This window comes from Lacerta agilis, chromosome 14 (assembly GCF_009819535.1).
Source record: "Lacerta agilis isolate rLacAgi1 chromosome 14, rLacAgi1.pri, whole genome shotgun sequence".
Classification (NCBI taxonomy): domain Eukaryota; kingdom Metazoa; phylum Chordata; class Lepidosauria; order Squamata; family Lacertidae; genus Lacerta; species Lacerta agilis.
In genome coordinates this window covers 15,077,516-15,103,609 of record NC_046325.1, presented here as the reverse complement: position 1 = coordinate 15,103,609, position 26,094 = coordinate 15,077,516, and the positions used below count along the sequence as shown (strand labels likewise).

General features: G+C 47.2%; 2 protein-coding genes across 10 annotated transcripts in view; one reads left to right on the top strand and one right to left on the bottom strand.

The window, feature by feature from the left end:
- Positions 1 to 182: 182 nt before the first annotated feature.
- Positions 183 to 9,674, top strand: TLCD3B (TLC domain containing 3B). Of its 3 annotated transcripts, XM_033169185.1 has the most exons (7): positions 183 to 308; positions 1,917 to 2,034; positions 3,023 to 3,156; positions 6,150 to 6,233; positions 8,598 to 8,817; positions 8,994 to 9,089; positions 9,230 to 9,674. In XM_033169185.1, exons 2-7 carry the CDS (start codon positions 1,978 to 1,980, stop codon positions 9,539 to 9,541), a joined length of 903 nt encoding a protein of 300 aa, XP_033025076.1. In that variant the 5' UTR covers positions 183 to 308; positions 1,917 to 1,977; the 3' UTR covers positions 9,542 to 9,674. The 3 variants fall into 3 exon arrangements, with proteins under 3 accessions (XP_033025076.1, XP_033025079.1, XP_033025077.1); XM_033169188.1 differs by lacking the exon at positions 3,023 to 3,156; XM_033169186.1 differs by lacking the exons at positions 183 to 308; positions 1,917 to 2,034; positions 3,023 to 3,156 and adding an exon at positions 4,435 to 4,960.
- Positions 9,675 to 12,984: 3,310 nt separating this feature from the next.
- Positions 12,985 to 26,094, bottom strand: part of MVP (major vault protein) — a 27,745-nt gene continuing 14,635 nt past the window's right edge. For all 7 annotated transcript variants that reach the window (XM_033169170.1, XM_033169175.1, XM_033169171.1 and 4 more), the window contains exons 11-18: positions 22,515 to 22,753; positions 20,383 to 20,580; positions 18,656 to 18,791; positions 18,192 to 18,403; positions 16,924 to 17,040; positions 16,674 to 16,800; positions 14,535 to 14,723; positions 12,985 to 13,246 (exon numbers count right to left, since the gene is read on the bottom strand). In XM_033169170.1, the coding sequence (XP_033025061.1) occupies positions 13,124 to 13,246; positions 14,535 to 14,723; positions 16,674 to 16,800; positions 16,924 to 17,040; positions 18,192 to 18,403; positions 18,656 to 18,791; positions 20,383 to 20,580; positions 22,515 to 22,753 (1,341 nt within the window). In that variant the 3' untranslated portion in view covers positions 12,985 to 13,123. The remainder of the gene's footprint in view (positions 13,247 to 14,534; positions 14,724 to 16,673; positions 16,801 to 16,923; positions 17,041 to 18,191; positions 18,404 to 18,655; positions 18,792 to 20,382; positions 20,581 to 22,514; positions 22,754 to 26,094) is intronic.

Genomic DNA, 26,094 nt, shown 5'->3' with positions numbered 1-26,094 from the left:
GTGGGGGGCTGCGTGCAATACGTTAGATGCACGGAGAGGGCAGGAGAGAGGAGGGCAGGCGTTGAATGGGCGGCAGTGATTTGAGTTTGCGCAGACATTTGCTGCAATAATTTAAATGTAACAGTATTAATCATCCCTCGTTAATTAGCCCCAGGACTGGGCGGAAACGAGAGCAAACATGAAGAGTTACTCAAATGCGCACAGGTGGATGGCGGTGCATATGTAATAATTGAAAGAGTCATTTAAATATATATGCAGATCTGCCTTCATAAGAAAATATTTAGGTCGCTGCATTAATATTCCTGAAGGTGGGTAAACTAGTCATTTAGGTGCCTCGTTCTCGTAAAAAAAGGATTTTCATTCTTTGCAAATGGATGGCTCATTTGGTAGAGCAGGAGACTCTTCATTTCAGGGCCCTTGGACAAAAGGTTTCTGCATTGCAGGGGGTTCCACTAGATCAGTGTTTTTCAACCTTTTTTGGGCAAGGGCACACTTGTTTTATGAAAAAAATCACGAGGCACACCACCATTAGAAAATGTTAAAAAAATTAACTCTGTGCCTATATTGACTATATATAAAGTAATTCTCTTGAATAAGAATCAAATAAACACAATTTTTCCCACGGCACACCAGGCAACATCTCGCGGCACACTAGTGTGCCGCGGAACAGTGGTTGAAAAACACTGCACTAGATGACCCTCCTTGGTCTCTTGCAATTCTATGAAATCGACTCCTACTGTTCATACATGTAGTAGAAAATATGTCATTCCCCCCCCCCTAGATATAATGCTGAAACTTCAGCGTATTAACAGCTTCCCTTTTTAGTTCCTATCCAAGGGTTTTCATGCTAAACTACTCATTGCTACTAAGTGGTTGCTAATCAGAAAAATAACATTTAGATACCCCAATGAAATTTACTATGCATTTTTTACTCAGAAGTACTAGCTGAGTAATCCTAACCTCAGGCCATGTGGCCCCAGGGAACCTGGAGCGGCTGGCACAGCAGCAGGAACCAAATCCATCCCATACCCAGCGGTTCATTGGCTGTCCTTGCTTTGCCTGTCCCTGTGCCCCCAATGCTCCATTTGGGGTGTCTTGTCCTAGCTACTGAGGGCAGCAGGAATTTCAGCAGTGGCAGAGCCTCCTCAGTCCGTTCTTAACCCACTCAAGAGTTGGACTGCAGCCCAAATCTTCAAATATCAGACTCCCCCCCCCCCAAAAAAAAATACAGGTATGTGCTTCAGTTATGCTGGCTGGGGGCCTATAGAAGTTCCCAAATGGTGGTCTCCAGACGAACTTCATTCAGGTGGTCCACAGCTTGTCTGAAATTACAATTTAAAATTATACAGCATCTAGTGCAATACATTGAAATTACTACAAAAGTCAGAGCGGTCTGCCAGTTTTCATGTGGCCCATGAGGCGAAGTGGGGGGGGGGGTTGGGAACCACTGGGTTAGAGGGCAGAAGCCTTGCTGCACTGATGCAACGCCAGATATGCCACTGAAAATATACTAGTGAATACCTCAGATACACTAGAGGTGAACTTCATCATAGTGCAAAGATAAAATACTATATGAAACTTCCCTCTACTTCATTGAATATAGCCACAACCCTTAACAAACCTGTCAGCCAAAAGGAGTACAATAACTGGATAGAGTAACAGGGTTGTACTGTTGAGATCAGTGACATTGGAAAGTGCACAGCTTTGAATTGTGTCTGTGTTTGCATAAAACCTGCAATCCCTAGTGAGCTGTGCCAATTTCCATTTTTAACTTTCAGGAGGAATGTGAAAACATATCTGTTTACCTTGGGTAGGCAAGGTAGTATACAAATTAAATCAATATTATATTCAATAAATAATAGGTGGTTTAAGTATAATTCTTTTCAGCTGTGAGATTTCAATTACATCTTCATTAGCCCCTTAGGGAAAGATCTCTTACAAACATGAAATACCCTCCATAGATGTGGAGGACAGCAGATGATCGAGATGTCATTTGTCACCACTGCTGTCTTTGCTAGGATGGCATGGGAACAGGTGAGTTGGTTGAGGTTGAATATGTGCACATTCATCCCTCATTGATTTCTGTACCAGTGAAGAGAGGCTCCTCTCTTCCTGAAGCAAAGGAAATTTAAGTTTTCTCCAGCAGCAGATAGTGGGGAGTGGCGGGGGAGGGCAAGACGACTCAGGAAATAATGGCACAATTAGTTGAAAAGCTCTGGAATGTAAGAGTTATAGATTGACCTTTTGGTCTGATCCAGCAAGGCAGTTCTTAATATGCTCCAGTCTTGCTTTTGATTAAGTCAATTTAGGCTGCAATCCTGTAACCAGGGAGCAAGCTCCATCGAACTACATGGGACTTACTTAGGCAGTCATGTTTATAGGGTTGCAGTGTGAAAATCTTCATTCATTTTAACAGAAAGTATACTTTGCTCACAATGAACTGGCTGGCTGAGAGCACAATGAGAACTGCCTTCCTGTATGGAGCCAAAGGTCTGTCAAGCCCAGCATCATGTATCCAGCTCAAGAAGTTCACAAGCAGATTGTAGCAGGGAGACCCTCTTGTCCTTTGTTCTTGGCATCTGCTAGCAGAAGTGTCTTGCTTCTGTCCGTGGAGCAACTGTGTCCACATTACAACCGATGCCAACAGGGTAGGACTTTGGGGGGACCCTCTCAGCAGAATGGGTAGAAGGGCCCCTAAACACAGCATCATTGGCAAATGAAGTAATGCACATTTCCAAATGAAGAAGGTGGTCCCTCAGAGACCATGGACTCCATAGCCTAAGCTTGCCTTGCTGCACCATGCTTTAGCTGTCATGACTAACAGCCACTAAAATTCTTTCCTTCAAGAATTTATACATAAAGGGGGGGGGGCAAAATAACCAGCGGAATAGTTGTACTTTGCTGACCAAAGTGATGTGCTGACTTTTTAGAGGAAGAGAATCTTCTGTTAGTAGGAGAGGTGAAAGGCCAATTCTGCCTTGATAAAAACAATCTAATTTCTGACGTTCTCTCCCACTCCCAGTTTTTGCAGATAGAATTTCCCTATTTCTTTCTCCTGGGTTTGGCCACCTATCCTAGCTTCTTCTACACAGTGTATCGGTTTCTGCGTCACTTTGGCCAAATGGAGGAGCTCAATGCAGTCTATGTATCTGCCAGGTGAGAGACTACCTGGACACCCAGATTCTCTTAAGAGGTGTGTGTGTGAGAGAGAGAGAGATGGCCCTACCATTCATCAGATGGGGGTGAAAGGTGGGAAGGATGGAGCAATGATGAGTAGTTGAAGGACGGATCCCTGTGTGCCCTTGCCTTCAGATAAACAGTGGTACCTCGGGTTACATACGCTTCAGGTTACATACTCCACTAACCCAGAAATAATGCTTCACGTTAAGAACTTTGCTTCAGGATAAGAACAGAAATCGTGCTCTGGCGGTGCAGCGGCAGCGGGAAGTCCCATTAGCTAAAGTGGTGCTGCAGGTTAAGAACAGTTTCAGGTTAAGAACGGACCTCCAGAACAAATTAAGTATGTAACCAGAAGTACCACTGTAGAGCAGTCCTATGCTGAAGTTCAAAGCAAGATTCAGCTTCCAGTCTAGTCAGCTCCTGTAGGTGAGCACATAATCTTCTCCCACACACCTCAAGACTACCTTAGAAATGGGTTAAAACAATTCATAAAACCAGGTCACCTGTGTTCTTTGGGAAATCCACCTGCTGCAGTTCCTATAGTCTGGCACAAGGTGTCAGTGTTGCTTTAGTTACTTCCACAGGCACTTGCCAGGCTCTTTTCCATCCACCTATCAAAGGTCACATCAGGGTCACCTGCTCAGCAGGTGGAGCTTTATTGGAGAATTAGTCTCATGCTTTGCGAGCGGAAAGGGTTAATTGCCCCCACCCACCCCTTCATTTTACCTCTCTCTCTTCCCCTCCTACACCCTCCGACTTCCCACATCAGAGACCTGATCCTTCCTCACAAACCATGCTGGGATTATAGGATTAGCCTAAATCATCCTGTGAGCACGACTTCCTGCTAAGAGAGGGAGGGAGGGAGAGATAGGGGAAGAGATGATCTGGCACTCAAGGGGTTAATTCTGCTGCCTGATTAGCCGCAAATGGGGGGATGCCTCCTCCCCCCCACCCCCAATCTTCTTAGCCAGCTTCTCCCAGTTTAAAAGAGGCAGAGGCTAAACCCAGGGGACTCCCTGCTGCGGTGAGGGTTTTAAGGAGATGAATGGGCAGATTCCTCTCCCTCCTTCTGCCACTCTTCCCTGTCCCAAGCCTCCCGCTCTGAGACACCATCCCAAACCTCTCCCCGCTTCTGATCCACCTATAGAGTCCAGCAGCCCCAACCAGCATCCTCTCCCTGCCTCCCTCCTATCAGCACCCGCTTCTTCCCCTTCCTCCTCCGGCAGCGCAGCCCCTGTCTTCAGTGCCCAGGCTCTGCTGCCGTTGCTTCACCCTCAGCTCCTGGCTGCGCTGATCCTCGCATCCTCCTTCCGCCCGCTCCTCTCCTCCGCCAGTCCCTCCACACACCACAGGCCACTGTCTCTTTAAGTTCCCTCCCGCACTGTGCTGACAGCTGCTCCCTGCTCCCCCTCCCTCCCCTGGCTCTGTCTCTCTGTCTGTCACAGCAGCTCTGCTTGGGACCAACCCGCACACCGCCGCCATCCCCCCCTTCCCTCTCCATCCCCCCCTCGCCCCCTTGGATGCCATGAGTCTTCCTCGAGGGGAGCGCCTGGAGGGATCCTAGCCCCGCTGACCCTCCCCATCTGTGTGGCCCCCTCCTCCTCCTCTTCCTCCTCCTCCTCCTCCTCCCCCCTCAACCCTGCAGCCTGAGCGAGATGTTTCACGCCTTGGTAGCAGGGGGCATTGTCTTCCCCGGCCTCTTCTTGTTGTCCAAGAACGGCCTCAAGTGGCTGCCATGGCTGCGATGGGAGGAGGCCGACGCGGTCATCGTCTCCGCCAGGTAACCAGGGAGCCAGGGGAGGGAGGATGCAGCTAGGGTCCAGCAGCGGAGGGTGGGCCGCATCAGGCGAGGGTGGGCATCCAGCAGGCCTCAGGCGTGAGGGGCTAGGACTCTTCCCTCCCATATTTTCTTGAAGGATGAGGGTGGAAGCAGTGGGTCCAGGGCTTCAGGGAAAGGGGCAGGCTGCTTTGAAAGGGGAGTGGTACAATGGCATAGAGAGGATGGGCTATGAACTAGGTTTTACTAATGAGATTCTTATTTTAAATAGGTCCTAGAATGAGGCGGGGTTGGGAGCAAGGTTTCTTGGGTCCGTTGGGATAGGAATGGGGTGCAGCAAGTTGCAAAGTGGCTTTCCCTAGTGGATCCATGGGCATATCTGCAAGGAAACAGAGGGACAGATCTGCTGGATTCTCTGTGACAGGTGGAGTGCCTGGGACCATTAGCCAGACCTCTGGGTTTCTCAAGGAGAGATTGGGGCATATTAATTGGGAATCAAGAGCTGAGCTAAAGCTGAACTTGGGTGATGAGGTGTCACTATCCCACGATGACAACCAATAGAAGCAGTAGCCCATATAAACCCAGGGTTCCTCAGCAAGATGTTTGGAGCCCAGCACTGAGGAGATTGGTGAACCTAGGGTTAGGGTTAGGGTTTGGCAAGGTCTGTGACTTGTGCGGGATGAGATTCATGAGGATCTGCTGTTAAGAGGGTGTTTCAGGAGATCAAGGCTGTTTGCTGGGCTTCCTAGGAGTGTCAAGACACTTTGTCTGCTCAGCGTTTCCAGGGGGACGCTCTGGGGCAGAATGTCTGGTTGCTCTCATTGCTTAGTGCATATATCTAGGAGCTCAAAAGCTGCTCTAGGGTTGGCAGTCTCTGGTGGTCACATGACAAGGCTGCGTGTCAGGGTCACGGAGCAGCTGAGGCTCTTAGCAATTGTTGCTGATCCCCTAAGATGACCTTAAGATAGCAGCTGTTTTGGGATGGCAAAGAGCATGGATTTGAATGTGCTTGGCAGGGCTCAAGGTGGAGGAGGCCCAGGTCAGCTCCAAGGGGCATTTCATTGCTCTGAAGTCTGCTGGTCTGGATTCCAGGGGTCAGAACTGGAATGGAGAGCAGACTATTGAGTCCAAGAGAAGAGAGAGGCAATGGCAGTTAACTTTGTTTTTGTTTCCCCCTTCTTCCCTACAACAGGCTTGTCTCCTCAGTGCAGGCCATCATGGCTTCCACGGTCGGCTACATCGTCTCCTCTTCCTGCAAGCATATTATCAACGACCAGTAAGTCAGCATTTGCTATGTGCATGCCAGCCCAGCACTGCAGTGCGGTAACCTCTCTCCCCCTGTGTCTCCCACACCTTTCCCAACCTCACTTTCTGAATGCGGCCCAGCAGAGTGTTGGCAAGGTCACACTAGTGAGAAACCTGACACCCTCACCGGGATGGGCACCAAATATAGAACAGGATGACAGTGACATGTTACAGGCAGATGTGCAGCAATGAGTAGGCCTGGGAAGGAGTCAGTACAGGGAACTGGAAGGCACAGCACAGGAAATGAAATAATCTTACCAGCAGGAGGTGCTGTGGGGAACAGCGTTGGTGAAAGCAGTGGCTTGTGGGAAGAGGGCAGCGCCTTGCTGTTTCTGACCCATAAGAAGGTATTTAGGAGGTAGTGGGAGAGTAAAGTCGGGAACTTTGCTTTTGGAAGCTGCTCCCACTTGCTACAAATCCAACAGGGGGTGCTGGAGAGAGCAGGGCAAAAGCGATGGCAACGACTGAGGCAGATTGGCCTGTGTGGCACAGAGCGCTGTCCGTGGTGCTTCAGAAATGCCAGCCTCATTCCTCGAGCTAAGTTCAGCACCATGGGCAGCTCCCTCTTGCACAAATGTTCCCAAGGTCCCACGCAGTTCATGGGGCATCTGAGTTGAGGATTCCCGGAGCGTGTGCTGGAGAGAGTGCAAAGGGGCAGGAGCTGCTAGTCTCACTGGATTCTAGGACAGCTGCCAGACCTCAGTCTCTGCAGAGACCAATTTGGCAAGAGGGCAGCTCTGCAAGGCAAGCAGGACCATAAACACAGCAGGAACCCAGAGAGGAGCTGGAAGAGGGCGGGATAGAGGTGTGCGGTGTGTATGTGTCTGGGCCTTTTCCAATCCGCCATCCCTTTTTGCTTTGCCATCAGGATTGCTTCATTTCACGCTAATGAATTTAGCTGGGATTAGTCCCTTCCCCAGGACAGGCTAGAATGGGGGGCACGTGTGCTAATTCTCCCCTAGGATAGAGCAGGGCAGGGGATTAGACCAAAGCAACAGCTGTTTCTACTGCTGATTTGCGTTCTTTGGATTCATAATTGGCTTTATTGGGCAACCAGTGATGACGAATTCCTGGGCTCCCTAGAGGGGGGAGTGGACTCTAGCAGGTTACATCATATGGAGGCTGGATATCTGGGTTCTTGGAGAGTAAACTCCAGCTGGTTAGAGCAAGGCAGTTAGAGGCAGGAGTTGAGGATTCTCTTAGGGCAAAGAGAAGAGTTTCCAGATTTCTGTATATCCATTACAATGCTCTCACTGTGCCCTTTGCACTGGGAATCTCCTGTTGGGAAGCAATGTGGGTGAGGGCAGGCAAGATTTCAACTCTTTTGAAGCGTTCCCTTAACTGACCCCAATGCCGGGCTCCTGATATCATCTTTGCAGTCCTGTAGCACAGAAACCGTCTACCAGCACCCCCCACCTCCACCCCATCTGAATTCTGCTTGCATCCCACCTGCCCCATTTTGGTCTCCAAGCTGAGCACCCCACAGTGTCTCTTGGGCCCTGCATCCCGCATAGCACTGCAGCATCCTGGCTGCTTCTCTGGCATTTGGCCTAATCACCTTGCATGGAGCCATCAGCACAAATGCCCAGGCAGGCTGCAGTGGTGAGGGAGGAGAGTGAGGAGAAGTCAGCTGGGGAGGTGGCAGTAAGGAAGTCACAGCCCAGACTTAAAGAAACAGCACTCCATTTGCCTTCCTCTCAGCCTGAAGGGGGAAAGGGATCAGGGCTAGAAGCACCTTTTTCAGTCCCTGAATTCCCCTCTTATCACCTGAAATGGAATAGGATTAAGGCCAATGTCCTGGATTTATTCACATTAATCCTATTACCTTTTATAGAACTTGTGGACTTCTAAATAAGCACAAGCTCGGAAGCATGGTTCGCTGCCGGTAGTCAGACAAAATATCCCGGATCTAAGGGGATTGAGGGTGCCCTGACTGGGGGTGGCAGTGGGGCTGCGGTCAGGATTGAAAGGCAATGTCAGGACAAGGTGAGGTGGAAATGGAAGCCCATAGCTTGGATATGACCGTGGTCAGCGTGGCTTGGAGACACAACAGGGAGCTGTTAAACCACAGAGAGCCCAGTGTCGTGAGAGCAGGAATGGAAGAACTTGGGGGGTATGGGCAAGGCTTTGTTCTCATTGACCTTGTGTGAGCAGAGCGCATCAGCAGGTCATCAATACTCATTGATCATGGTCGTGAGCCTGTTCCAAGGGGGCGGGGTGCCTCCTCTTGTTCCCCCTCCCCCCCATGGCTGGAATTCCCTGCTGAGTCACTGCCAGGACTGTGTCTTGCTCACAACCTTCCCCTGCCCTAGCATTCTTTCTCCTCCTTCTTCAGGCATTGGCTGACCGCCACCTACACCCAGTTTGCCATCCCCTACTTCATCTACGACATCTACGCCATGTTCTTGTGCCACTGGCACAAGTACCGGGTCAAAGGGCACGAGTCGGCTGGCACCCGGACGCTGCGCACCGTCGTCCGCACCTACTTGCACAAGGAGTTCCTCATGGTGGTCCACCATCTCTTCATGGTGCTGGTTTGCTTCCCCATGTCCGTGGTGAGTGTGGCCTGGCGTGGGAACCTCTGTACACAGGAGGAGGAGGAGGAGGCGAGGAAGGGGTGGGATGGGATGTCAATGCATGGAGCAGAAGTGGGGCAGAGAGGGGCTGTGTGCTTTAGAGGCTGCTAATGCCCACCCCAAAAAGTCACCCTTCTCGCTTCCCCCCACTTCAGCTCTGGCGTCAGGGCAAGGGCGATTTCTTCCTGGGTTGTATGTTGATGGCTGAGCTCAGCACCCCCTTCGTCTGCCTCGGCAAAGTCCTCATCCTGGTAAGTATCGCCCAATCCTGTGGGTTTTCTGGGGAGAGAAATGAGAACCCAGCGGGGCAGAGCAGGTTCTTTGGCTTCCTGGAGGGAGCTGGTGGTGGCCTGACTGCCCTCTCAACCCCTCTTCTTCTTTCCTGCCACAGTACAAGCAGCAACACACCCTTCTTCATAAGGTGAATGGGATAATCATGCTGATCACATTCTTCTGCTGCCGGATCCTGCTCTTTCCTTACATGTACTGGGTATACGGGCACTATGCCGGCCTGCCCCTTTATCGCGTGCCCTTCTCCATCCCCGTCGAGTACAACTTGGGATCGGCCATCCTCATGGCGCCCCAGGTTTACTGGTTTGGCCTCATCTGCCGCGGCGCTTTCCGCGTGTACCGCTCCCAGGGCGCTGCCAAGGATCAGGTGCTGCGAAATGGGCACAGACCAGAGACGCAGGCGCTGGACTGATGATGCCTCTCCCTCCTCAGCCACAGACGGACAGACCACATTTCCTCTAACTTATTTATTTATTGGGGTATGGGGGGACTGGATGGATTGGGGGAGTGGGCTCCTAGGCCAATGGGGGTTTGGGGAGGCCTGGAAAGGCACTGCAGGGGGCGGGGGGTTCCATTGAAGTATTCGGAAGGGACACAGACAAAGACAATAGTCCTTTGGTGCAGCGTGGGGTTCCTTTGCTAAAGGCAGCCCTCTAACATTGCAACACTCAGTATTTTGAAACTCCTCCGGGGCGGGGATGGGAGTAGAGTCCTAAACCAAAGGGATGTTTCTTTTACAGAGGGACTTTCAGGCCAGTGGTTATATAGGAGGGCTGAGAACAGGGTACATGGACGAAGTTTCTTTGAGGCTGCAAGATAAGAACAAGGCACCTCTAGTGTGTTAGGGGCTCTCGCAAGTCACCCCCCCAAATAATAATAATATGTGTGCTATTTATTTCCACACAATGCTGTGAGCAACCCAGGACTGCCTGAGCCCATACTAGGCAAGGAGACAACTCAGTTATTTGGGTGGGGTGGTGCTGTTTCTTGGGAACAGAGAGAGATGCTAGTGATGGGGGTGGGGAGGTAGGGAAGAGAGACAACGGGGGCTTTTCTATACTATTATCCATAGTCACAGTATCACAGCTATTATTAAAAGGGGCAGGGAAATAGTCTGGATTTCCTCACACTGTATTGTTAGGGGTTCTATCAGCAGAATTAGGAATTGTTGTAGGGTAGCTGATAGGGAAACACCCTGGAATTTTTGGATGCTGCTAAATTGCAAGTGATCTTCAGTATTACTGTGATGCCACCTGTCCAGAAAACCCCCAAATGCTGTATAAAATGTATCCCCTTGCACTGGGAAGGTTCCAAGAGGTGTGCTTCCTATCATGCACCCACCCCTCCCTCCACCTAGCAATAACCAAGCCTCTTGCCTCCACCTCCTCCTCTGTTTGGCACACCAACCCCTTCCCTCTTCCCTCCTAGGAACGCCCATTCCATGGGGCAGGGATCCAGCTGTAAATAGGGGGTGGGCGGGCTGTATTTATAACCTGAGGTCTGCAAAAGTATTAAAGGAGCCTTTATCTAATGCCAGCAGAGGGCCAATGTGTGTCTTTATTACTTCTCCCTGCTAAGCCTTCCACAGGCCACTCGCAGTCCTAAACTTAGGTCTGTCTGCTGTTTAAGCCCTTGTGTGCCCCATAAACCAAACCTGGCTATCCCAGCTCCCCTTCCCCCTTTGGTGTGATGTGCCAATGGAAAATCAATCACAAAAGAACCCCTCATTCAATAGCCTTTTATTGAACAGAGGAAAAGACAAAGGGTGGTTGGCTGGCTGACTGGCTACAGAGCAGTGTCTGCTGACCACCTGGATATTTATCCTGCATTTGACTTCTTGAAGATCCTGAATGAAATTGCGGAAGAAGAAAGGGAGGGAGAGTCATTCCATCTGTGGAGGTGGGAGTAAATAATGACATCCAAAGGCAATAAGGAGGCAGGGAGAATACTTGCAGCATAACACACACCGGCCAAAATGACACGTACACTTTAGATATGATCTGATAGAGGAAGAACAACAGGATGAGTATAATGGATCCCACTAGGATATAACGCAGCTGGTGAGGGAATGAACCTGTAGGGGGCAGAGAAGAGGGTTGGTAGGGAAGGTTTGTCACAGGGAAATAGGGCAAGGCTAGAGCAGAGCTAGGGCAAGGAGGAGGAAGCCCAAAGCAGCCCTGAACCATTCTGGAAAGGGAGGACAGCAGAGATTAGGCATAGAGCAGGGTGAATCAGGCCATTAGTCCACCTAGCTTAATACGGTCAACTCAGGCCATCAGTAGCACTCTGGGTCTTTCCCAGCTCTTACCTGGAGATGCCAGGTATTGAACCTGTTGGGACTTGGTGCCTGCAAAGGTGCTATTGGGGAGGGAGCGTTTGAGAGCTGAGACAGTAGAGAGGGTCAAGAGACAGGAGTGGCGGGGGAACTCACTTGGGGGAATATACTCAGGCTGCTCTCCAATGAGCTTGTAAACTGCAAGGATCTTCTTCTCATCCGAGTCGGGATAATCAAACCAGAGCGGCTGATCTCGGGACAAATCTGGCTCGGTGGCATTCCTTGTGTTTCCTGCACGAGCTGTGGGCCCCAAAAGCACCTCCCATCAGTGAGCGCTTTTAGCATTCCTGTGCTTAGTCCACTTACCTCATTACAAACACAAGCACACAAAAATCTGTTTTCCAAGAAACATTTGCTACTAATTTCCTGTTCCATGAACAGTCATGCCCTTGCATTGCAGCAGCAATGAATATTTCTCTTCCAGCCAGCCACGCAACGCTAATGCTTTATCGTAGCCCTGATTTAGGCAACACACAACCCACCACAAACTCCTTTTGGCCTCACGAACAGTTGCCCCACACAGCTCTTTACTTTGCTTGGGCAAGAGAGGAAGTTAAAAAGGAGCAGACGTCTCCTGCTACAATCTGTGATGCAAGATGAATGTGGAGAAGAAAAGAGGCCTCAGCAATCCAACACCATCAGAACCTTATTGGGACGATAACCTCCACCGAGAACCTATTTGGAAACTACTGCGGTAATGGGGAATTTTGGCAGTAACTATATCACTTCAACAAGTATAAAATGTAAAGTAGTTTCAAAGGGCCTTAACTTGGTTGGTTCAGGGCTGGAACCATCCTAGCCATATAAAAATAATGCAAGATTGTTGACACATTTCTAGATCAGAATCCAAGGGCTCCCTGTTATGGCTTCCAATTAAAGCAGTTTAAAATGAGTAGCGTGGAAATGCCCAGGGTCGAAATTATATTGTGGAGAGACCTTTCACACAGCCAGATGAAACATTCATAAGGTCTAGGAAGCAGCCTTAAACCTAGATCAGTATTGTCTGCCCCAACTGGCAGCAGCTCTCTAGCATCTCAGGTGGAAGGTCTTCCCCATCATCTCCTACTCCAGACCCTTTTTGCGGGAGATGCAGAGACTGAACCTGGGATCTTCTGCCTGAAAGGAATAGCACTGAGCCACGGTCACTTCTGCAGCACTCACTGCTGCTGGGGATGAGTGGGGTGGAAGGATGCCTAGTGGAGGAAGAGCTGTGCTCACCTGTCACAAGCCGAGGACTACTCGGGCTCAGCTCAGAGAGATTTGTAAAAGTGTACAGGAGCTGGAGTAGCAGAAATTGCCCTCTGCTCAGCATAGCTGCTCTCCTGGCCACACCCACTTTCTATGACCTCACAATGGATGTGCCTCCCATCTCTGACCAACACTCCCTCAAAAGCCAGGATTCTTCCCACCCACTCCCAACAAACCCAGGATCAATGTTCCCACAAGAAGACAACTCCATACTTTAAAGGAAAATGAGTAAGGAGATTACATGGAATAGATTGCTTCAGTGTTTATTGTACACTTGTAAAAAAAAAAAAAAAGGCACATTCAAAAGGAGGCTCCGATGGCCTGGGAAAATTACGGTATTACATTCTATGTTTGCAAAGGTACTTAAAGAAAGCTCTCATCCGGAAGGGAAGCATCCATCTCCAGCATCTATCAGGTCTCAGAAGGCTTGGGCAAAATCCCCAACAATCCTCCAGCAGTTGTAAAAAGGTTGATAGGGGAAGAACCATCTGTGATGAGTGTGGATTGAATGCCCAGGCCCTGGAGTAGTTTTGCCTGCATGGGAGATAATTTATTTTATTAATAGTAATATATTTAAATCTGTATACCACCCTTCATCCAAAGATCACAGGGCAGTTCACAACCTAAAAATATAAAATGAGAACACAAAATAACAAAAACCATTAACCCCCTCCCACTAACACGTTTTAAAAGGCATAGCACATCAATCAGCCAAAGGCCTAGCTAAAGAGAAACATCTTCACCTAGTGCCTAAAGATATGTAATGAAGGCACCAGGCGAGCTTCCCTGGAGAGGGCATTCCACAAATGGGGAGCCACCACAGAAAAGGCCCATTCTCATGTTGCCATCCTCCAGATATCTTATGGAGGAGTCACATGAAGAAGGGCCTCAGAGGATGATTGCAGGGTCTGGGTTGGGTCATATGGGGAGAGGTAGTCCTGAGCCATTTAAAGCTTTAAAGGTCAAAACCAGCACTTTGAATTAGGCCCGGAAACTAATTGGCAGCCAGTGCAGTCGGGCCATGATCAGTGTAATATGCTCAAATAATCTTGCCCAGGTGAGCAACCCGGCTGCCAAATTCTGCACCAGCTAAAATTTCCAAACCATCTTCAGAGGCAGCCCCACATATAATGTCTTGCAGTAATCTAGAGGTTACCAGAGCACAGACAACCAAAGTTAGGCTACCCCTCTGCAGATAGGGGTGCAGCTGGGCCACCAGTTGAAACTGATGGAAAGCACTCAGTGCTACCCACCCCTAACTCCAGAAGGATACCATGGTCGATGGTATTGAGAGCCATTGAGACGTCGAGGGGAATTAGCAGGGACACATTTCCCCTTTCTCTCTCCCAACGGAGGTCATCATCCAGGGCAACCAAAGCAGTTTCTGTGCCAAAACCAGACCTAAACCCAGACTGAAATGGATCTAGAACCTCCAAGAATGCCTGGATCTGGTCCGCGACCACCCGCTCAAGCACCTTGCCCAAGAAGTGAGATAATTCATCAATCCTCTTGGCCAAAAACATAGCAATCTCTTAGGATTCCCTGTTGCTAACACTCAAGTTCTGTTTTGCCCCCCACACCCCTCAAGTCCTTAGCCCAGGTCAAGTTACTTGCTTTAGAAAAAAAGCTCAGTTATCTTCTACTCCACCTGGCAAGGCCATCACCTGTTGCCAGATCCTTCCTAACAGAAGCCGCCAGCAGGGATTGAACTGGGACCATGCACAAGCTTTGCCATTGAGCTATGGCTCCTTCCCCGATAAAAAGTGACACACTTCTAAAGAACCCCTCCCTGTTGCTCCAGAACCCTCTCTCCTCTCCTCACCTGCATCTCTGGGCCGGCCACAGCAATGTCACGGATAGTGCTGGCCCCCAGCGCACTTATCACCGCCTCAAATTTCTTCACTTCAACAGCAGCCAGAGCCTCCGCATGAGCCACATCCAGCTCGGCCTTAGTCTTGGAGAAGCGCAGCTCCTGCTCTTGCGCTTTGCTCAGGCGCTGCAGTTCTGACTCCTGCAAGGGATGGTGGGGAAGAGAGTGCGCAACATGCTCAGCACATGGGACAATGACAACCGGCATTAAAGGGTTTGGGTTGTTTTTTCTAAAATAAACATTGCACCTAGGAGGACACATTGGTTTGGAGTGGAGGCAAAAGCAGTCCACTAGCACTGTTCCTTAGACCAGGAGTAGATGGTCTTGGATTACAACTCCCATCATTCCTTGCCATTGACCATGGTGGCCGATTATTATATATTATTGTAGATTTATCTATACCTCACTGTTTCCCCTAACAGGACTCAAGGTAGCTTGAGTTGGGAATTCACCAACATCTGAAAACATCTGCACAAGAGCCCAGAAGTAGTGCAGCATGTGGCATGCAATCTTGATAACTGGGTCCCATACTTCCAATTATGGAAGTGTTTTACACCAAAGGAAAAGCATTTATTATTATTATTATTATTATTATTATTATTATTATTATTTTCCACTTTTATTTCCTGATGTCCTGGAGACAAGGTTATAAAGAGAGGCCCCACTTCAACAAGAGGAAGATGGCTTTTGTACACCGAAAGGCACTTCTGGATCCAGTCCAATGTATCTAAAAATTCAAACGTGCCACTAATATAGCCATCATTTCTTCTTAAAAATTTTGGGCAGCTGCAAGGGCCTAGGGCTCGCCGAAGGAGCCACCGAGCCAAGGGCTCCTGGAATAGCTGAGCCATGGAATTTAAAAAGTCCTCCAGGTCAGGCGTTCCTGAGTGTAGTGTTCTTGATGTATTGATTAAGAAACATTTTCTTAATCCAGAATTTTCGATTCCGCTCAGACAGGGGTAGAATGCTAGAGCTGAAATGGATCTCAGCATGCCGTCCAACTCAACTATATCTCCGTGCAAAAAAAAATCCACTACTGCAGCAAAATGCCCCAACCCTGGCAAGTGCTAGAGAACTGTGCTTACAAAACAGAGAACAAAAACAGTGCTATTATTAGGCTAAAGGTGCAGTTATGAGTTAAGCACAGAAAGGAGGAGAGTAAGCAAGCTTCTGACAGTTGGGAGGGAAATTATAGGAGTTGGAAAAAATGGTGAAATTGACTGCTAAATTACAAGGACACAATGATGAAGTGTTTAAGGAGGAAATGAGACCACGGATGGATTTATCTATCAAATTACCACCCATAAATGATGGGCAAGTTTTTAAATATAAACCGTGGATTATCGAAACAGCTTATAAAATGGAGTTAAACACCAGGAAAGAAGAAACTATGTATGTATAAAAAACTGTTTGGTGACAAATGCTCCGGAGATTTAAAAAAGAGAATATAAAAAAGAAGAGGAAATTATAGCAGTCAACATAGTTTTCATATGAGTTTTCCCAGCAGCCTGCAGCACAGTGGTACCTTGGTTCCTGAACGGCTTAGCTGTCGAACAAATCGGCTCCCGAGCGCCGCAAACCTGGAAGTGTTCCAGTCTGCGAACGTTGCTTCCGATTGAGTGCAGGAAGCTCCTGCAGCCAATTGGAAGACATGCTTTAGTTTACGAACGGTTTTGGGAGTCAAACAGACTCCCAGAGTGGATTAATTTCGAGAACCAAGGTACCACTGCACTCTACTAGAGAGGGGAGCAGGAGAGCCACCACTGTCTTGGCACCAAGAAGAAGAAGAAGAAGAAGAAGAAGAGTTTGGATTTGATGTCCCACTTTATCACTACCCGAAGGAGTCTCAAAGCGGCTCACATTCTCCTTTCCCTTCCTCCCCCACAACAAACACTCTGTGAGGTGAGTGGGGCTGAGAGACTTCAGAGAAGTGTGACTAGCCCAAGGTCACCCAGCAGCTGCATGTGGAGGAGTGGAGACACGAACCCGGTTCCCCAGTTTATGAGTCTACCACTCTTAACCACTACACCACACTGGCTCTCAAGAGGGAGGCAAGACTAGGAAAGAACAAGAGAACAGAGAGGAGCTCACCGTCTCTATGGCCATGGCTTCGGCCTTCAGCTTGGCCTGCAGTACTGCCCCTTCACCTTCAATCCGGGCAGCTTCTGCCCGTGACTGGGCCTCGGCCTTTGCCGCCCCGGTGCTCTCGACCGCTGTGCTGTGGGGAGAGGAGTGAGGGAAGGTGAAGCCCCCCTGGGCGTTACCTGCCCGCTGGGCCCATGCGACGCTCCAGGCCATTTTGGGGTTGGCCCCTTCAGAGCCTCAATCCCGACTCGCTCACCTGAGTGCTTCCAGCTCCAGCAGCTCCTTCCGGGCCCGTTCGGCCTCGGCCTGGTCAAGGATTTTCTGCCGCTCAAGACGTCCCTGAGCCTCTTGTGACAGCCTCTCTGCTTCGTGCCTAAGATGTGGGGAAAAGAAAATGGCATCAGAGAAGGAGAAAACGGAAGGTCAGAATGGGCAGGGCAGAGATTCATCCATTTTGAAGGACTGCAAAAAAGTTGTCACCCTCCTCTCTTGGTCTGAAGCTCTGGTGGTCTGAAAGGGAAAGGGTGTGGGGGAGACTGCTTGCCACTTGAGGGTGGGTCAGGAAGATGGAGGGGGACAAGTGAATAGGAAAAACTCCTTGTGGGGCTTCGATGTTTTGAAAGCAATAGATGTGGACACTTCAATGGAGCCAAGAAAGGAACTTGGGAAGCCTTAAACTGCCCATGCAGCTGCCAAGACATGCTTGAAAGTGTGGCACCTCAATGACCTGCTGAAATTTCAGAAGCCAGAGAGATGCCTGAATCAGATTTCCAGGGGTTGCAGAGCCCTGTTTAGCTCCTTGCCTCTTCTCATAGCTAGCTAAAGCCGAACAAACAACAGGACACAAGAGGGGTGTGCACAGCTGTTTTGTTTGCCCAGCAGAAAGGGCTGATTGTCTTTGAATGAGAGCAGAGCCCGGGGTCTGGACCGAAGAGATCATCCCCTCCCAAATCCCTAATTTTATTGTACCACTTGTGTGAGTTAATTGGGAGCTACTCTGGGAGCTAATCTTGGATGGAAAGAGAGCTATAGCTGCGTAATTCCTGGTGGCCACAAAGACCAGCTTTAATTTGGTATAGGATTTTGAAATCTACATGCCATGTACATGCAAAATACTGGATGTGTGCGCACACACATTGGATATAGAAAACAGTCCTGCCTTTTAAAAACAGGAATGAGAGATATATTTTTCTGTTTTATTTTTAAGGTGGTTTTCATGTATGTTATTTGTTGTCTTAAGTCACTATGAATTACATTGTTGTTATTTTAAAAAAAAGCAACTAGCATGATTTCTAAGGATTTTCCAAAGTGATACTGCATGTATCATGATGCTCCAGAGTCAGAATTCTGGACAGATGGTTGTTTCATGGACATTTTGCCCTAATAGGGGAACAGGAATAACAGGCCAAAGAGGAGGAGGGACCAGGCAATGCTTTGGCCAAGGAAGTGTCACATGGATTAGAGTGTAGCTGGGAAAGTGTCAGCTTGAGGGTCCCACCCCACCCCCCCGGAGAGGCTCCTTACTTGGCAGCTGCCTCCTGAGAGTTGGTGGTGATCTCAATAGCCAGCTGGACGCTTTTCTGGAGGGCATCTCGCGTCCTCTGGTCCACGGGCTCCACACTCTGGATGTCAATGCTGCTGATGACGAGGCCATTGGGGGCGAAGCGGAGGGAGCCGCGCAGGGTCCCTTCCCCATCAAAGCCAAACACGGCAGCACAGATCAGGCGGTTCGAGTTCTGGCAACATTTATTTCCAATAAGAAATAGCATTTCACAGCTTCAGCGCCAGCTAATGCATTAGTATAATGCCAATGCAAAAACCAAGATCTGCCACTTTGCTTTAGGCAGCAAAATATATTGGTCTGGCCATGGATATTGATGAATACAAGACTAGGGATTTTTTTTTCCCAAACAGAAAGGAAAAAAATAGAGACATAAGTATTTGTGCCCTCTGAGTGACAGAAAGTCAAGGGGGGAAACACAGCTCACCTTATGAAAGTCGTCGAAGGTGACGGCAGCCACAGCTCCCCGGATACGTGAGGCCAGGGTCTTGCAGGCGTCACCGACAAAATCTGGGACGCTAAACAGGCGGGAAGCTTCAGCAGCAGAGGGGAGATCAAAGTGCCTGAGGGGGGGAAATTGGCGGATATACTTTATAGTCCTCACAGTTGTATAAACGAATAAAAAAAATACATGATAAACAAGGAGTAGGCATATGCATATTACTGTATCTAAATTTGTGTTGTCAATTTGTGTTATTAATGTTATTATGTTTTTTTTGTTGTACGTGTCTTTTTAGTTTGGTGTTTGTACTGATTGGAAAAAGTGAATAAAAAAATAGTGCAGTAAAAAGAAAAACAACACATGACAGCAGCAGTGTGTAGTCAAGGTTCAGAGACAGGTGGGTAGCCGTGTTGGTCTGCCATAGTCAAAACAAAATCAAAAATTCTTTCCAGTAGCACCTTAGAGACCAACTGAGTTTGTTCCTGGTATAGGTTCAGAGAGCCAGCCTGCCTTGGCAGCACCGTCTTCCAGTACTTATGAAACGGGACTTAAGCAAAACACACTTGTCTTCCCTGACAGATACTGTTATCTGTCATCTCCCACAACTCTCTTAAGCCAACTTGACCTGACCTCCCATGGCCACACCTCATTCCTTCCCTCCAACTCACGTTTTATTCATTGTGATCCTGCTGAAAAATTACTTTGTGCCAAATAAAATGCAGTGGAGATACGTTTGTGTTTCTGCCCTTTTACTTACCGTATTTTTCCGTGTATAATACTAGGTTTTCCCCCCCTAATAAATAATGTCAAAAATTAGGGGGCATCTTATACATGGATATATCTCCCTCCCATTTTCTTAAATCTGAGTCCCCCAAAATAGGGGGGGGTCTTATACATGGGGGCATCTTATAGACGGAAAAATACGGTGCATAAATGGGTCTGGGTCTATTTAAAAACACACCCACCCACCCAGACCAGGGATGAGTGAGGGATGGAAACGACAGCCTCCCCCTGGCACACACAATACACTTTGCTGCAGTCTTGCTGCGTGAAGCAGTTTTCTTCTGGCCAGTTTCCTTCCAGCCTGTCTGCCGTGCTGGAACTGAGCCAGAGGGCTGGGAGAAATGGCTTAAATACTACAAAGCACAATGAGGGAAGGTGGAGAATGAATCTGGGGAGCGAGGGGTGGGTTGCCCTCCACTCCGTCAAGTGTTCTTTCTCGTTTAAAAAAAGAAATACATCCCACGTTTGCTTTACACGTGAACAGGAAAGACACCCGGGTAACACATGCGTCTTCCCCCATCCTGTTTTATTTCATAGAATCATGGAGTTGGAAGGGACCTCAGGGGTCACCTAAGCCCAACCCCCTGCAATGCAGGATTCTTTCACCCAATGTGGGGCTCGAACCTACAACCCAGAGGTTAAGAATCTCATGTTTTACCAACTGAGCTAACCCAGAGGCTTCAAAAAACACAAACACAAGCAAATGAATTCTAGGAGGAGAATAAGGTACACAGTGTATGCCTGCGTGCGCTGGAAGATTTATATAGAAAACATAAAAAAAGAAAGTAACAAAAATACTCAGTTCTGTGCATGCTTTCAGCCCTCCATACTGTTATCAACATGTCCCCATCCCCCAGCACAACCCACTCCTGGCCCACCTGAGGGTCTCCCTTCGGCCTCCCAACAGCAGTAGTCTCCAACTCACTCACCAGTTGTAAGCCACCTGCAGCTGCAGGCGAGCATGGTCGGCCGTTTCAATGGTGACAACATCAGTGCAGAAATCCGGCCCCAGGAGGAGGCAGAGGGCGCGGCGGGCATGGGGGCGCTTGGGTCGGCCCCCCGAGAGGCTGAGCACAGTGAACTGCTCATCTGGACCCAGAAGCACAAGTTCTGGCCCAAAGACCACCCTGAGGGGGAATAAGAGAGAAGGAGGGGCATTAAACTTCTCAGTCCCCGACTTGGAAATGAACTCTTGAAAGGAACACTGCACAGACCTTCACAGCCAGCCTATATCGGAGATGTTCCCAAGCTACTGCTCAACCAGGACAGAACTGCCATCTGCCCTAAACTCATTTAGTCCTGCTGAGGCATTGACTTTCCACAACAGAAGTGGAGTTAAAAGAGGGATTTCGCAAAGCATTTAAGAGCAGTGCAGAATTGACCAGCGATGCCCATCTTTATGACCTCAGTCCTTTCAAAATGCTTACTCACAAGGAAGTCCCGTTCAGAAAAGGTCTCCCACAAGGTTCATAAAATGTTTCCACTCGTTTTGAGGCTTCCTATTAAGAGTAGGATTAGTGATGAATCGCTCCTAGTTTTGAAAAGACCTGATCCCATATTAGAAAGTCCTTTCATTGGTGGTTTCCTTTCATTATTTCTAGAGAAACTCCCTAACTGTAAGGAGCCTGTGGGCTTCACAGAAGTCCTTAGAAGGTTCAATACAGCTTTGCCTGCCCATCCTGGGCAGAATAAACTCACTGTAAGGCAACCATGTTGTCAAAAAGCTCACTGGGAATCAATACAGGTGAAACTCGAAAAATTAGAATATCGTGGAAAGGTTCATTTCTTTCAGTAATTCATCTTAAAAGGTGAAACTAATATATGAGATAGACTCATGACATGCAAAGCGAGATATGTCAAGCCTTTATTTGTTATAATTGTGATAACAGCTGATGAGAACCTCAAATTAACAATTTCAACTTTGGGGTTTTCATCAGCTGTATGCCATAATCATCACAATTATAACAAATAAAGGCTTGACCTATCTCGCTTTGCATGTCATGAGTCTATCTCATATATTAAACTCCAGTAACTAATGAAAACAATTGCTTACATAAATGGACTTTTCCACGATATTCTATTTTTTTCGAGTTTTACCTGTAAGCTAGGCATGAGCTCTCAACCTAGCCTACATCGCAGGGTTGCGGCAAAAATAAATAAAAATATTAAAATGTGTGCATGCACATGTGCAAGAGTCATGGATGCTATCTCGAGTTCCTTGAAGGAAAGGTGGGATATGAACACAAAAGAATGCGGGCGAATGAATGAAAAAGAACAGGAGAGCTCGCCTGGAAGAAACCTTAGTCACACCATCTGCTTTTGGTGCCAAGGCTCTTGGAACAAGCGCAGAGACAGAGCAGGTGGAACTAGCAGAAGCTAGGGCTGCCATGTCACTGGCCAATGTTTCCAGATACAGAACCAGAGGTTGCTAGCCATGGGCCTGCAGAACCCCTTACAGGTGCCTTCCTCCAAGCCCAGTTCACCTGAAGAAACTGCCACAGAGAGAATGCCAGGCGAGAGGCCACAAAACGAAGCAGGAATGCCTGCCGCCTTCAGGCCCTTTGAGGAGCCACTCTTCTCAGGCAAGGGAGAGGGGGCTTAGAAGAGCTAGTTCGAATTGGGAGGGTGAGGCTAAGGCTTCATTCCACCATCAGCCATTGCCAAGAGCAAGCTGCTCACTGGGAGCTCCCCGGGGCGATGCTTTGCCTTGTGGGCAACTCCTGCAGAACAGACAAGCAACCCCTCCACCTACGATTAAGGAGGAAAGGCTTCCTGTCGGGTCAGAGGCCACAAATTCCTGAAATCAATTCTCGAATTTAAGCCAAGGGTGGGGGGACTTGTAGTCAGCAGGCATCCAAGTCCCACCAGCTCCAGCCCAGCAAGGCTAAGGATCAGCAACAATGGGAGTTGTAGTCCAATGACATAATGGAAGAACATGGGTTTCCCAATTGCCGAGTTAAGCAAGACCCTCAAATAACACATACTGCTCCCCTCACATTTCACGTTTAGCTTTCTTCCAAGGGTGGAGGGAAATCTCAAACTCCCTCACTGGTTCTCTCACCTGGACTTACGCTCCTTGTAGTCGTACACTTGCACTGCGGCATTGTGGGGGACACGGTAGGTCACAACCCGTGTCCGGTCACGGGCTGCCCCATTGCTCCTTTCAGATGTATCCCTGGAACGATCAACAACAGCGTCCCTTCCGATAGTCAACAAGGCCTCCACGTGGGGCGGAAGCTCCTTCTCCCACAGCTCCTCATCCTGAGACAGCATGTAAGTGTGGCCAATTACAGCCCGGACCTGTGAGAGAAAGAGAGAGAGAGAGTGTAGTCAGGATCTATGCTGAGCTCTGGTACAATAGATTGGAATATACTGCAATCACATCATTGGCTGAAAAGCCTACCAGAATGACCTGGAATATTATAGCTTCGCTTTACGCAGCCTAGCAAACAAAACGGCTTCTTTCTTTCAAATGCTTGTTCTTTCTTTTTGGCAATTCGTTTTTATTTTTTTAAAAAAAAATTGGGGGGGGGGAGCAAGTACAAAAGCAAGAAACAACCAACAAACATACTAAGCATTGGAAAGTACACTTTTTTCTCAATATATTGCAAAAAAATAATGACATAGGAAAGGAACCCAATTAGGCACTCTGAACTGGAAAGAGTTATGACATCAAGTAGCGAATGTCTTGCCTCGAGAGCAGTAGTCTTCCCCATCATGTGATATGAGAAACTGGTGGGCTGGTTTGAGGCACATTCTGTTACACAGCATAAGAAAGGAACCACAATTCTTCATAATGGTTCCTTCTCAAAGGACCTCTGACCACCCCCTATAGTGTTGAGTAACCCTATGGTGCGCAGGAAGTACAACTGACCATACATGGGCCAACCAACCTTTCTGGAAAAACCTGTCCTAGCTTTTCCAACAGAGTGCAACCTCCATGCCAAGAGAAATGCCTCTAATTCCTTAAAGTTTTCTGAGGGGGGGGGGGTTGTGCACTTTCCGGTGATCAGAGAGCGAGCTTTGGTTCAGCTGCCCCGATAAGCTCAGAAAGAGCTGGGGAAAATCTGACCCTGGAACCCTTTGACTTGTTTTCGCAAATTCTTTTTATTTTCATCAAAAGAAATAAACACTCACAAGTCATCATACAAATGTTCACAATGTTACATAAACTCCGCCGAGTTTTTTGGACTTCCTTCCTTCTTTACTCTGGTTTTCTAATTTTTCATCTTTCACTCGCTTTACCTTCTTTTATACATGTTTTGTTTTCTTGTTGTAGTTATATCTCTTACCATATTTTCCCTCTGCTGCAAGATTTCTTTCATACCTGTAAATGCCTTCAGATTTTATATTCTTTCATATAGTTTATAAATTTACTCCACTCCATTTGAAACCTCTGATCTCTTTGCTCTCTTATTTTTCCAGTTAATTTCGCCAATTCTGCATATTCTAATAATTTCCTTTTCCAATCATCTATTGTAGGTACTTCTTTTACTTTCCAATTTTGCGCCAGTAACATTCGTGCCGCAGTGGTGGCATATAAAAAGAATTTTTGGTCTTCCTTTTTAATCTCCTCCCCTACTAAGCCAATTAGGAAGGCTTCCGGTTTTTTAATGAATGTATATTTTAGTATTTTCTTTAGTTCATTATAGATTGTTTCCCAAAACTTTTTAACCTTTTCACATGTCCACCACATGTGGTAAAATTCTCCATCTTTCGTTTCACATTTCCAACATTTTTTATCATGCTTCCTGTACATTTTTGCTAATCTTACCGGCGTTAAGTACCATCGGTACATCATTTTCATGATGTTTTCTTTTAAAGTTATGCAGGCTGTAAATTTCATGTGCTCTTTCCAAAGTTTTTCCCACATTTCCAATTGTATGTTATGACCCACATCCATAGCCCATTTCACCATTACCTCCTTCACTTCTTCATCCTTTGTATACCATTCTAGGAAATAGTTATACATTTTTGAGAGTAATTTCTCCTTTCCTTCTAATATTTCCATCTGGAATTTCGATTTTCTGATGTCAAAACCACCTCTTCTTTTATCCTCATTGAATAGATTAAACACCTGGTGGTACTGGATCCACCCAGTCAAGTTTCCTGCCACCTGGTCATACGATTTTATTTTCCACCCTTTTTCTGTTTCAATTAATAAATCCTCATAAGTTATCCAATTTTCTTCTTCTGTATAAATCTTTTTTATTGTCAATATCTCTGTTGGGGACAACCATCTAGGTGTTTTCCTTTCTACCAAATCTTTATGCCTTTGCCACACCTCATACAGTGGTTTTCTGAATACATGTGCCAGAAATTCTTTATGAACTCTCACTTTGTCCTGCCAGAGGTAGGCATGCCATCCATATCTGTTGTTGAAGCCTTCCAGGTCTAACAACTCTTTATCTTTCAACACTATCCATTCTTTTAACCAAATCATACACGCAGATTCATAATAAATTTTTATATCTGGCAGTCCAAACCCTCCTCTCTCTTTTTTATCTATCAATAATTTGTGTTTAATCCTCGGGCGTTTGCCCTGCCAGATAAATTTTGACAAATTTTTCTGCCATTCTTTTAACTGGCTTGTTCCCTTAATGACTGGTACCATTTGAAAGAGAAATAAGAGTTTTGGTAGAACCATCATTTTAACACTTGCTATTCTTCCCCACAGTGATAGGTTTAATTTGTTCCAAATTTCTAAATCCTTTTTAATTTCTTTCCATGTTGGGTCATAATTATCACTAAATAAATTTATATTTTTTGGAGACAACCAGATTCCCAGATATTTTACCTTTTTAACGATCAAAATGCCATATTTTTCTTGTATTTCTTCAATTTCCTTTTTATCTAGATTTTTAACCAGTATCTTTGTTTTCCCTTTATTTAGCTTAAAGCCAGCTAACTTTCCGAACTCCTCCATCACTTCTAACACTTTCCCCAGACTTTGTGTTGGTTCCTCCAGTGTCACCACCATATCATCCGCGAATGCTTTCACTTTAAATTCTCTTTTACCGATCTTAATTCCCTTAATATTTCTTGTATCCCTTATCTTATTTGCTAAAATTTCCAAAACGATGATAAATAAGAGCGGTGATATCGGGCAACCCTGTCTTGTGCCTTTTGTTATCCCAAACTTGTCTGTTAGTGTGCCATTGATCACCAATTTTGCCGTTTGTTCTTTGTAAATGGCCAATATCCCATTCATGAATTCAGCTCCCACCTCCATCTTTCTTAAAGTCTTTATCATAAACTGCCATGATACATTGTCGAATGCCTTTTCGGCATCGACAAAGACCAAGGCTGCTTTCTTGTCTATTTTTAGATCCAGATATTCAATTAGATCGACAATTGTTCTAATGTTGTTTTTCATTTGGCGTCCAGGGAGGAACCCCATTTGATCTTTATGAATTATTGTGTTTAAGACCTTTTTCAACCTCCCTGCCAATATGTCTGTAAATAATTTATAATCTAAGTTCAATAATGAGATCGGCCGAAAATTTTTTACATTCAACAAATCTGTGCCTTGTTTGGGGATCAACGTCACAAATGCCTCTTTCCAGGAGTCCGGAACCTTTCCACTGGTTAAGATCTTATTCATCACTTCCAATAATCTTGGTATTAGTTGCGGTGCCAAA

Coding starts and splice junctions, on each gene's coding strand:
- TLCD3B (XM_033169185.1), top strand. CDS start 1,978: ATGATCGAGATGTCATTTGTCACCACTGCTGTCTTTGCTAGGATGGCA. Junction 6,234..8,597: donor AAGCATATTATCAACGACCA/GTAAGTCAGCAT, acceptor CTCCTTCTTCAG/GCATTGGCTGACCGCCACCT. Junction 9,090..9,229: donor TCGGCAAAGTCCTCATCCTG/GTAAGTATCGCC, acceptor TTCCTGCCACAG/TACAAGCAGCAACACACCCT.